General features: G+C 43.9%; 1 protein-coding gene across 2 annotated transcripts in view; it reads left to right on the top strand.

Annotated features, from left to right (window-relative positions):
- The window catches only part of THUMPD2 (THUMP domain 2 tRNA and snRNA guanosine methyltransferase), a 315,452-nt gene that overhangs the window by 117,408 nt on the left and 184,642 nt on the right, over positions 1–13,402 (top strand). Inside the window, exon 7 of one of the 2 annotated variants that reach the window (XM_085612077.1) lies at positions 2,288–3,016. The exons of the other annotated variant lie outside the window; for it this stretch is intronic. Coding sequence (XP_085468203.1) covers positions 2,288–2,668 — 381 coding nt within the window. The 3' untranslated portion in view covers positions 2,669–3,016. Of the gene's footprint in view, positions 1–2,287; positions 3,017–13,402 lie in introns of those variants that run through there. 2 annotated transcript variants of the gene reach the window in all.

Here is a 13,402-nt window from a genome sequence, read left to right as displayed (position 1 = left end):
GAGAAACTGATCGAGCTATTCTCCAGGGTGCGTTTCCCTCGAGAAATTGTAACCGATCAAGGGACACCCTTTGTGTCGAAACTGATGAAAGAAGTGTGCAGCACGCTCAACCTACATCACCTAAAGACGTCTGTGTACCACCCACAAACTGACGGGTTGGTCGAAAGATATAATCGTACCCTCAAGTCCACCTTGAAAAAAATGCTATCCCTCGAAAGTACGGATTGGGATCGCTTGCTTCCCCTTGCCCTTTACGTAATTCGAGGCCAAGTGCAAAGCAGCTTGGGCTGCTCAGCATTTGAAATGTTGTATGGCCGACAGCCCAGATCGCTGCTAGAAATTACTAGAGAAGCATGGGAAACAGAAACCACTGAGGATCAAAAAACCTTCCTAGAGTACACGACCCAACTGCGTTCCCGAATAGGTAAAATACGAGAACTAGCACACCTAAACTTAGAAAAACATCAAACATCTCAAAAGGTGCAATATGATAAGGGAAAAAAACTTAGAACCCTGCAACTAGGTGACTGGGCCCTAGTTCTTCTGCCTTCTTCTACAAAGAAGTTCCAGAGCGAGTGGACAGGTCCCTTTAAAGTGATAGAAATACTGGGAAACACCACATACCGGCTACAAGTGACACCCAAACGGAGGCAGTGTTATCATATAAACCTGTTAAAAAAAATGGATAGGTCCCCCTCCCAAAACTGCTCACGGAATCTGGCCAGCATTGAGAACAGAATCCACTCTACCACAGATGCCAGTAAATCCGGAACTCTCCAACGACCAGCGGTCTGCCCTACTACAAGCCATGAGCTCCTTTTCGGACTTGTTCTCCGATCTTCCTGGCAGAACCACGCTGGCCGAACATAGAATCAACACAAAGGATGGAGTGACTGTCAAACAGAGGCCGTACCGCATACCCGCAGCCCGAAAAGGTGTGGTAAAAAAAGAGGTAGAAGACATGCTACAGCTCGGCGTCATTCGACCCTCCAAGAGCGCTTGGGCATCACCCATCGTCTTGGTCCCTAAACCTGACGGCACAACCCGTTTCTGTATGGACTTTAGAGCGTTAAACGCCATTTCCTCCCTGGATGCCTATCCGCTACCAAGAGTAGACGATCTTATAGAGAAATTAGGGGAGGCAAAGTACATCACGACATTCGATCTGACAAAGGGATATTGGCAGGTGCCATTAAGGGAACAGGACAAACAGAAAACTGCCTTTATCACTGATGATGGACTGTATGAATTTAATGTGTTGCCGTTTGGCCTACACGGAGCCCCGGCCACTTTTCAAAGATTAATGAATACTGTGTTGCAACCATCTGCCACCTTCAGCTCGGCATATTTAGATGATATAGTAGTATTCAGTAGCTCTTGGGCCGAGCATTTGGAACATCTCACCACCATCCTTACAGCCTTAAGCAGAGCAGGGTTGCACATTAATGCGAAGAAGTCGTGTGCAGGGTATTCACATGTGAAGTATCTCAGATATGTCCTGGGGGATGGGGTGATAGCACCACAACACGAAAAGGTGAAAGTCATCAACGCTGTCCCTTTCCCTTCCACCAAACGAGACCTCAGAGCATTCCTTGGTCTTATCGGCTATTATAGGAGGTTCATCCCTCGATTCGCGGACACTGCCAGTCCACTGACCGATGTACTGAGGAAAGAGGTAAAACAAACCGTTTTAACACACCCCTCGAAAAGAATGCTAGATGCGTTCATCACATTGAAGAACGCCATAACAACCGAACCTGTATTGGTCTCGCCTGACTTTCGCAAGGAATTTATACTGGCCACGGACGCGTCCAATAGCGGGCTAGGGGCAGTCTTGTCACAACTAGGGGAGGATGGGATTGAACACCCTATCTTGTACATCAGTAGGAAACTGTTTCCACGTGAAGTGAAATATTCGACCATTGAGAGGGAGTGTTTGGCGATAAAATGGGCGATAGACAAACTACACTATTACCTGGATGGCCGACATTTCCTCTTGTACACTGATCATGCCCCACTCCAATGGTTGAACAAGTCCAAATCACAGAATCCCAGAGTCCTGAGATGGTTTCTGTCATTACAGCCCTACTCCTTCACCATCAAACACAGTAAGGGTAAAGACCATACTAACGCTGACTTTCTCTCCCGTGTTCCCCCTCTCCCCCATCGGGAGAGTCTAGGGAGGGAGGTATGTAAAAGGGTCATGGCGTCTCAGGATGAAGTACGGGATAGCCTGGACTGGTGGACACCTGCACCCTCACTACCTTGTTCTTTTACCCATTCACAGGACGATTGGGATACTTTCGAGACTGCTGAAGCATTCTTTGAGAACGAGCCGGATCCCTTTAAGCCGCACTGCCTGTTTGCGGTCGCCACGCCCCCCTCGTCATGTGAACACACCGGATTGGATATTGGGCCGGAAGACCAGACGGAGGCGGGTGACATCACCAAAGAGTGGAGTGCAGGAGACGAGGAGCTGAGAACGAGGACGGCGAGCGGAGAAGACGTACCAGCGGAGGTTCGGGACGGAGACTCCACGACGGAGCTAGGAGTAAAGCCAGGAGGCCAACGTACCCACGCAGCGCCGAGCCACACTCCTGGAGGGGTGTGGCTACCTCAGGTACGCGAACGGGTCAAGGGCTGGATGGGGTGGCGAAAGGGTCATTAGAACGCCGTATTCCCCTTCTTACCTGCCCCTTCACTAAAACCACTCACTCGTCGCACAGAAGAGAGCCGATATATAAACACTATTAGAAAGCACAACAGAATGTGTTTCCTCACCCCCGGTCCCGGTTATAGGATTTCAGAACGCCACACGTTGAGTTCCTAACGGTCCCCTTTTCCTTCTTTTACACGCTCCCTGTGGATCCTGGAGTTCCCCCGGAGTGCCCGCAGAGGACGTCCCATAGCTGGCGAGAAGACCAAACACCCCGCTGTAACCACGGAGCCCGCAAAGGAGGAGGAAAGACTGCCTAGCAGATTGAGACGTGTAACATCCTCAATAAAACCTTACGTTAAACGACCTGGTCTACGTGCTGTTCCTCCCACACCTCTACAGACTTCTTTTGAGTCTGTTCAATAATGAACACCAGATATTTGTGTTGACAAGCTGTCTGTGAGCCACTGCCTGATTGAGAATTTTGATTGATGCTCAATGTCTACAGGCAGGACTATATTGAGATAAATTGTGCCCACTGCATCCCTTGAGGTACTGCGTAATGCTGTTAGGTGTCTTCATATTAGCTGTGAGTCATATTTAGTGCTACTGTGCTACAATATGTGCTCAACTCTTGTCTGGTATATTTTATTGGCAAACAGCATCAAAGCAAAATGTAGTCTACTTTCCAAGCCTCAGTGGGTACCCAACATCAAGAGATAAAGGCCCTGATACGCATAGTGCACACACAGTTTTTTTCATCCAGCTACACAAGCTTTGTGTGGTGCAGGACGTCTTGACTTGAAAATCTGTATGTGTTCGCCCTCAAAACATGGTTTTGGTCAGGAAGAAGACATAGGCCGCCAAGGATTTTAATCCTCATTTTGAATCAACCCTTGATTGGACCATTGGTCACAGACAAGCTAGAGGAAGGTATGAACCATATGAGTAAATTCGCTGCAGTGCACCTCTCTGTAATGCATGGGTAATTTTTTTTTTTTTATAATAATTTTTTATTGAAGTCCATAAATATTGCAACACATTAAAGACATTTAGATCAAAATATCCATTTAAAAAGAAAGTTATTATCGAGCCTAACATTAGATTTCCAGACAATTATAAATATCACATACATTGCATAGAGCACTTAAGTACTAGGGAAAAAATACTTTCAAAACAAAACCATAACGCTTCCCAAACTTAAACAAAATATGTGACCCAGATTTTTTCAAACTTCCTAAGACCCCCCCACCCGAAGTGCATAAATACGTTCACTTTTTCTAACCACTTGCATCTTATGGGCCCACTCCAGGACAGAGGGAATCAAATCAGTACGCCACCTTTGTAATAACAGTGATCTGGCTACTGCCTTGGCGATATATAAAAGTTTTACCAATTGGTTACAAAGGAACAGCTCTGGGTCAAAACCAAAAATAATTAACAAATCGTTCACTACTAATTGAATACAACATTCAGATTCCAAATAGCAGAAAATATCCTTCCAGAACTTCTGAATCTTAGGACATTGCAGCATAATATGTGACCAATTAGCTGAAGGATGGATGTTGCAGCGAAAACAATAAGCTGAAGAATTAGCATACATTTTTGAAAGAGAAAGAGGGGTTTGGTAAAGTTGCCATTTACTAAAAAACTACATCCTTCGCCAGTTCGCCCCTCTTAATGCACTAAAATTTAGTTTATTGATCGTCGACTATAAATTCACAGAAATTTCAACATCTTCATGGTCCTTCCATTTTTTAATCGCCTTCTGTCCAAGATCCAATACCCTGATTGAAGCTAAACGCTTTCTCCATATCCAGGGATTTCTACTAGATGTAGCCTCTAAAAGTTCAGTAACCAACTGCTGTTGTTCACCAATTTGGGAAACATCTAGCTCAACAAGAAATTTAAGAAGAATGTTATATGACCCTAAAAGAATAAAATCATTAATGGTCACTTGCGACATTTCAGTCAAAGTCAGCCATCCTCCATTCCTCAGAAAATCTGAGACCTTACAGAAACCTACCGAGGCCCATTTTGCAGCAAGTTCCGAAGATTGCGTAATACCTGCTAATGGTAGAATGCTAGATAGGTGGCTGAATTGATTACCGAGATGGAGTATCTTTTATAAAGTGCGTGACGTTTTTTAAAAAACCACTGAAGACACTTATAGCGAACCAGTTTGGGAGATTTAAAAATTAGAAGAGGGAAGTGAATCTGACTTTCCTTACACATAAGATCCACAAAACTATTAATAAACAGATTTACCTGTAATTCAGGTTTAAATCTAGATAAATATTGTGCAAAATAAGCATAATAGTAATCCCTGAGATTCGGAAGAGCTAAACCTCCTTGTTCCACTTCTTCATATAAAGTGCTGAGTGCAATACGTGATGATTTTTTTGCCCAAAGGAAGGCTGTAAACATTGATTCTACTTGGGCAAAAAATGAACCTGATAAAATACATGGAATAGTTGAAAACAAAAAATTAAACAAAGGAAGAACAGACATTTTAATCAAGGCCACCCGACCCATGATGGATAAGGGGAGAGAGTGCCAGCGTAAAAACAAGGCCTGAATTTTTCGAAGGATCGGTGTGAAATTAAGATGGTATAAATCACTAACTTTTTGGGAGAAATATACCCCCAGATATCTTTTCGGTTTGGCATTAACACAGGGAAAGATATCAGGGTGCAGATCCCAGCTTGCTCCGCCACATTGTAAGATTTCAGTTTTCATTTTATTAATGCGATACCCTCCTAAAGCCTCAAATTCTTCAAAAAGCTGGAAGACTTTAGCCTGGACCTCTATCTCTGGCTTAATAATAAGTATAATGTCGTCGGCGTATAATTTCAACTTCGCCATAGATGGAAATGGAGGACGGATATCAACACAGTTTCTTATTGCTAATGCCAACGGTTCGATTAAAAAAAGCAAATAAAACCGGCGATAAAGGGCACCCCTGTCTTGTGCCCAGTTTTACTATAACCCGCCCAATCACCGACGTATTAATAATATTAGCTTCAGCATTGTTATATAGATTATGAATCCGGGTCATAATCTTAGGGGGAATACCAAAGTGACATAAAATCCTAAAAAATGTCTCCCACACAATAAGCGGTACAAAAGGGGGTGGTGATGGACGGAGCATCAGAACCAATCAAACACTCACACCCAGTCAACAGATCCGGGATTGATCCATCACCGTTCTTTAGCCCACTCTGATACCCCAGTTCAGACATGGCCATATGCAAATCAGTCTGACCCTGTGCCTCATGGGAACAGTCCAGCCCGAACTGCCAAGCCATGCTTTCCCTGGACCGGAAACAAGCTTCCTAGGCACGGTTTCTGGCATTTCAGCCGTCTTCAGCCAGGCTTGCTTGAATCCAGTGGCAAAGTGAGCAAGGGACTCACGTCTGAGCATACCCTGCCAACTTATGGCGAACAAAGCGGTACAAAAGGGGGTGGTGATGGACGGAGCATCAGAACCAATCAAACACTCACACCCAGTCAACAGATCCGGGATTAAACCATCACCGTTCTTTAGCCCACTCTGCCACCCCAGTTCAGACATGGCCATATGCAAATCAGTCTGACCCTGTGCCTCATGGGAACAGTCCAGCCCGAACTGCCAAGCCATGCCTTCCCTGGACCGGAAACAAGCTTCCTAGGACCGGTTTCTGGCATTTCAGCCGTCTTCAGCCAGGCTTGCTTGAATCCAGTGGCAAAGTGAGCAAGGGACTCACGTCTGAGCATACCCTGCCAACTTATGGCGAACAAAGCGGTACAAAAGGGGGTGGTGATGGACGGAGCATCAGAACCAATCAAACACTCACACCCAGTCAACAGATCCGGGATTGATCCATCACCGTTCTTTAGCCCACTCTGCCACCCCAGTTCAGACATGGCCATATGCAAATCAGTCTGACCCTGTGCCTCATGGTCCCACACAACAAGGTCAAAAGCCTTCTCTGCATCTAATAGAAGGTTTAATGCGGGTATCCTCTGTGTATCGAAATAGTCGAGAGCCTCAGTTAGATAATGTGTATTAAGAGCCAGCTGCCGACCAGCAATAAAACCATTCTGATCCGAATGGATCATTTGCGCCGCATATCGATTAAACCGAAGTGATAACAATTTGGTGATAATTTTATAATCTAAATTTAATAACGTTATCGGACGATATGAATTTGGATCCTCGCTGTTCTTATTTTTTTTCAAGAAACTAACTATATTACCCGGTCTAAAAGTCTCTGGTATTTCACCCCCCTCCAATAATGAATTTACTAATCGAAGAAAAAATTCCGCAAATGAGCTAAAAAAGGTTTAAAAAAATTCAGAAAGATATCCATCCGGACCACAGGCCTTGCCGCTTGGGAGGGATTTAATAACCCCCTCCAACTCTTCTATAGTAAAGGGACTTGCCATAGATCATTTTTCTGTACCTGAAAGTGTCGGTAATTCGTTTTTCTGCAAGAAACTTTCCAATAAAGTCATATCCACCGTCTGTTGATGGCCGTAAATAGACACATAATGATGTAGCATTATTTCCCCAATTTTAGCTGGGTCATCTGTACGGAGGGTAATTAAGGGGCATTTCAGTGCATTAATTTGATTTATAGCAGCTTGCTCCCTAGCCTGCCAGGCAAAAAATCTCCCAGTGAAATTACTTTCTTCATAGGTGTTTTGACGGAATTGTTAATAGGAGGCTTCACTCTGAGCGTGGTAGTTAGCACCAAGTCCCCGCTTGGCCTGATCGAGCTGGCGCTGGTTAAATGCAGAGGGGTTATTAAGAAATGCAGAATGGGACATTTGGATTTTCTGTTTCAAAATTCTCTTATCTGCCCTAACTTTTTTAACAAAATTCTGCATCTTTACCAATAATTAACCCCCGAATAAAGGCCTTAAGTGCATCCCAAACCTCGCTCACAGGTGCAGACTCACTATTTCGAAGTAGAAATTACTTAATCTCCGTTCCAATAAAACCCACCCAGGCCTCTTCATTAAAATATTGTCTGTTCAGCGACCAACGTTTAGGCGATCTAACACAATTTCCTAACTGCACCTCAAGCACCAGCATAGCATGATCAGAAAAATCATTATGTAGGAATCTCTGCTGGTTAAAACACAGCCTCCGGGAAACCAAAAAAAAATCAATCCGTGAAGAGGTACGGAATCTCCCAGACCAACACTTATACGCTATTATTGAAGGAAAGACTGCACGCCAAGGATTCTGTAGATCTAAGGTTCTTTCATAATGTTGTAAGGTTCTAAAGGATTTAGGTTTCAGCTGCCGCTTGGCTTGCACTGAGGAGTCTATTTTAGGATTCATTAAGACATTAAAGTCGCCCCCCACAATCAGCTTGCCAGGAACCTGCATTAGGGACTGAAACAAATCCTCATAGATCTTAGGATTGTCCTCGACTGGGGCATATATACTAACAAAAGTAATTGGTCTCTGACTTTGTCTAAGAATGCAGGTGACACAACACCAGCGGCCCTGCTGATCCTTCTCAAAATTAAGAACCTCCGCTTGAAGTTTTTTATTTAAAAATATTGCTGCCCCCCTATGGGAAGCAGAAGACTAAGAGAATCCCCTGTAAGCTGCCCAAGACCTAAACAGTTTTGCAGTTGGAATATAGGTTTCTTGTAAAAATATCACCGCCGGGTTTTCTGTTTTAATCCATAGTTCAATTGCCCGCATTTTTTTTTTATTGTTGAGACCATTAACATTAAAAGAAACCACTCTTAACAGTTCTTTACTAGCCATAGTTGGGACCTAACCTGACCCTGGTAAACCTCCTACCCAAAATCAGACTTGAATATGGATTTATATAACATAAATGCATTTGCAATAAAAGGACTTCATTTTTTATTATGCTCGTATCCCAACCCGCGTAGTTCCACCCCCAAAAATGTGGTAAACCCTCCACCAACTACGCTGACCACATTTCACCCCCCCCCTCCAACATGGGTGTCCTGTAGTTACACCCCAGTGATCTTACCCCTAGCACCCCCCAGCAATTTTCAATTTTATCAACATATTGAAGCCTGCCCACAAGTATATGATCCAAATGACTAAACCCCAATTTGGATCATTCATGATTGGAAAAACACCTGGACCTCCCGAAACAGGGGCAAAAAAATACAACCCTACCTGGCCCCCAGAATTTATAACAATTTATCATGATGACCAAAACTAACATTTTGCATCAAGCCTGAATCTCAACAGGGCCAGAAATAACTATCAGTAAAGTACGGCTCAAACAAGCATGCACAATAAAGATACAGCCCCTATTAGAAACAATTTAGCAACTGAGCAGACAACCTAACCTTAAGAGGACCATCAATGAACAAGACGACGGTCGAAAGCCCCCCAGTGCCCAAGCCCATTTGCTTATAGTAATAAACCAAATCCACTCCTAGATCCCAGAGCCCTGCGAGATCTCTTTTAATAGTTTTTGGGCTCCATCCAGATCCGAAAACATAAAAAAAATTCCCTCGACCAGGACCTTCAGTTTAGACTGCTGGGCGATGGATGCTTGTGCCCCATTTGCTTTAAATAAATGGGGCATCTTCACGAACTCTTTCCTTCTACGCACCGCCACAGCAGACATGTCTGAAAAGATGCGGCATTTTACAGCCTCGTTTACTGAGAATTGTGTCTGCTGGACTGCTTTAGACAATATCCTCTCTTTAATGCGATAGTCTGCAAAATTTATTAGAATTGTCCGTGGTACCGTGGAATTTGGGAACGGGCGGGCAGGAACCCGGTGAGCCCTGGTGATAGTAAGGTCACCTTCGAACTCTGGAATGACCTTTTGTTTAATAAATGAGTCTACCCACTGCAAGGTTTGGGAGCCCTCAATTCCCTCCAGAATTCCCACTATCCGGAGATTAGACCTCCGAGAGTGATTTTCTAACTCCTCCAGTTTGTACTCAAGGATATGGTTGCTTTTGACTGCCGCTTTGGCCTCTCCCTTTACGATGGTCATCTGGTCTTCTAAGGCTGAGATCCGAGCCTCATCTTCCTGCAATTTAATTGAAAGGATTGACATTGTACCTTCGATATTCTCTAGGCGTTGATGAAGAGGGGCAAGTTCAGCTGTCTGAGTTCTTTTCAGCTCGCGGATTTCCTCCAGGATTAAGTTTAGCATATCTTTGACACTCATCTGAAAATCACCAACTAGTTGCTGATTGGGGCTAGATACAATCTGAGGAGGGCCCACAGCGGAAGAACTCCCTTCAAAAATCTTCTCAGGAGAGATCACACCCGCCAAGACTATAGGCTCTTGTAAGGGAACCTGAACATGAAGCTGAGTTGGCAACTCAGCTTGAGTAGCCGATATTCTATTGGGGGCATTAGCTGAAAACACACTCTGATCTGAAACCTCAGTATTTACCGTGCTTCCCATGACCTCTAAATGTCCCGCTTGACTCTGAGCAATCGGGAGAGTTAGAAGAGTTGATTCATCCTGATTAGATATTTGCTCCAGGAATATTTCCGTGGTAACAATAGGACCAGTTTTGAAAGCTGCTGCTGATATTGTTAAAGCTGATGGGGAAATAACCGACAAAGATTCCTTAGAGAGTTTAAGAACAGAACTAGAGCTAGAGCCAGAAGGAGGAGAAAGCAGAGTTGCTTTTTTCAAAAATAATGAAAATTGTTTGGGTTCTTTTGTTGCTCTCGCCTTTTTAAAACCTTCGGGCCCTGGAATTGTTTTGGGGGTTAATCCCGGCACGGATGTAGCTGCGTTCCTATCGGCCACAGCCGCTAAACCATCCTGATTCAAGGGTGTAGCAGAGGCTGACACCTCTTCCTCTGAGCTCGCTAAAGTTGAATCAAGGTCAAGCAAATTTGAAGCACTCTCCTTACAGGCCAGTCTACCAGTCTCTCTTATCTCCTTGGCCTGAGCGCAATGGGTTTTCACTTTGAGACGGGCATTGAGTAATTTTCCCATTCTGGCTGCCAATCCGGAAGGACGTCTCCCACCACTTCTGAAAGCCCTTGGAATAGTCAGTTCAAGCGGTTCATACCACTTTTAAATAAACCAATACGCCCACTAAAGTTCAAGGCTGCCACCGCAAGTTTCAAAAAAGTTCATACACAGCAAAAAAAATATTTTTTTCCTTTTTTTCCCTCTGTTACAGCGTGGAGTTGGGCCTAAAATAAGTAAGGGAGGTGGAGCCAAAGTCAATACTATTGCCGGATAACCCAGGGCATAGGGAGGCAACTAGTGTAAAAAATGTTTTAAAGAATGAGGTCTGAATCTATGCCGGTTAAAGCAGGGCAACATGCAGAGCAGCCGGTTTTAAGTAAATACTCAGGATAGTAAGGATATTCATGAAGGATTCACAACGCGCCACATCCCCTCCTATATTCAGAGTTCCAATTGCTGCAGTTTGATGAAAACATGCGGGTGTATCCAAAACGGCCGCCACCGCGCCACATCGCCTCCTATATTCAAAGTTCCAATTGCTGCAGTTTAATGAGAACATGCGGGTGTATCCAAACGGCCGCCACCGCCGTGGTTTTTCCTGCTTGCCTCGCCTTACTTCCAGTGAGGCTCCATCCTGCAGGCTCATGTAGCTTCTCGTAGCAGGCTTTCGAGCGGATAGAAGCGGATAAAAAAAGCTCCAAACAGCGTTTCAAAACGCCGCTGAACAAGGAAGAAATGTGCTGTTTTTACTTCACCTCGATCCCCAAGGAGAGCCACGCTCATCCGAGTTTCCGAGGCTAACAAAACTAAAACGCCAGCCTCCCAGACACACGCCAGGAGCAATCCGCCATTGCCGGGGGGGGGGGGGACAGGGCTTAGATCACCTGTGGCTACGCGGCGTCGTGCTCCGCAGCCATTGATCGAGGACCAATGCATGGGTAATTTGACGGTGAGCAGCACACTTATTTAAAGCTTGTCTAATTCCATAACGCTGACTCTGCAGTGACATTCGCACCCACAGAAACGGTGATGTGCACACTTTAAATAGAGCAAATCATGGCACAGATTTGATTCTAGAGTGATGCATATTCTAGTACTTAACACGTCAACGGAGACTTTGTAAAGGTCCTCTAAGGTTTTTTTTAAACAGTGGCATTTTCTATGTGATGTTTTAAGCTACATAGTGTGTTGCGGGGATTCTGCTCATGCACAGAACTATGCGCAGGAAACCAGGACCTCAGTGAATTGCGGTGTACCAAAAACTCACCTCAGAACCCAGAACCCCAATCCGACTAACATCAGTGTCCCATTCGTCCTCCGTATCCTCACGAAGCTCCCAATGTATAGACAATCCAGAACAAGCGACTTAGAGTACTCTCAGGAATGGTGGGAATCAGAAATACCTGTTCGTTATTATTCTCATATCAGTCCACAACAAGAGTATTCAGAGACACAAGTTTAAAATGTTTATTTTATAAACTACGTGTCCTAAGATGCAGTACTTTGGCTAACATAAGCAGACAAATGATTAAAATTAAAACCATCAGCATTGTTACAATACCATAGAAAATGAAGGGAGAAATCATATTACAAATGATAGTGGAATACAACCACCCTCCCTTCGCTAGTAAGCTAGTATTATTAGACTAATAGAAGGTCTCTAGGTTTGAATGGGGAACCCCATACCGTAAAGATCAGCTTAGGTGAATCACATCACAGGATCAGCTTTGCTCTGCGCCTGGAAAAGTTCTTCTCCAGAATGTGTGTCTAATGCATACAAACTGCAATTTTAAAGGCTCTCGACTTTCAGATATTTGCAGCTGTGTGCGTGTTATGGATAGAGCGTGGGCCGATCAACCTGAACTCAAAAACATACATTGTTTGGTGGCTCAGACTGTTTCTGCACACAACGTTCAGACCAAGGTCGCAGTGCACGTCTAGGGATGTGAACAACAGACAGTTCTCATGTGAAGAAAAGGCAAGCAAGCAGTTTTCAAATAATAGCAGTGTCGTGTGCAAAAGCAGCAAAAGTGGCAAGATGGCCAAGATGGCGTTTCTAACATCTAAGGCACTTATGCTAACATAGCAATGTATGTATCTAATACGCTGCCTCCACTACAAGTGCTTGGATTACCTATAAACAGAATAGTTATTTTCTTAATAATTAGTTTCCGTGATTCTAAATAGTTTGCATTCTTTTGGTCTCACAAGCATGTTGCCACTCACAAGAATGGACAGATAGAGCGAACACCATTAATGTTTCGATGAACATTGACTGAACCTAATTAAAGTACATATCTTGGATCAGCTAATACAAAAATTGCAAAAATATTGTTTGTTAATAACATTGTTTGGTGCCTGGTGCTCTGCCATTCAAGTGCTTTTTATTTGCTTGCTTTGGTGCATTACCATGGAAGCAGTAAACCTACCATCATATTATTTGGGAAATTCTGGGAGATCTATCCATATTATGGCAACAGTGGTTAGTTCCATTTGAAACAAAGCAGTTACAGCATTCAAGTTCATCCGAAAAGAAAAAAAGTTCTAGTCTCACAATAGTTACGTTTTGAGGGCAATATATAAAAACTTGCTAGATTTAGTATTGCAGATAGGGGAAGCCCTAAATGCATATCAGAAAGTGCTTAACAAATAGAGACTCACTTTGATATGCAGCGAAACTTAGTAGTGTTGAATCACATCTTCTTAAAGAGAAGCCAGAGGCAAGGAGAAAACGTGGACACATATTACAGCCTTGAGGCAATTGGTTGCAGAGTGTCAGTTCAAAAACTTTATTGACCAGTTGTTT

This window comes from Triturus cristatus, chromosome 6, assembly GCF_964204655.1.
Source record: "Triturus cristatus chromosome 6, aTriCri1.1, whole genome shotgun sequence".
Lineage (NCBI taxonomy): Eukaryota > Metazoa > Chordata > Amphibia > Caudata > Salamandridae > Triturus > Triturus cristatus.
The sequence above is the reverse complement of the archived record's forward strand: the minus strand, read 5'-3'. Positions and strand labels throughout refer to the sequence as shown.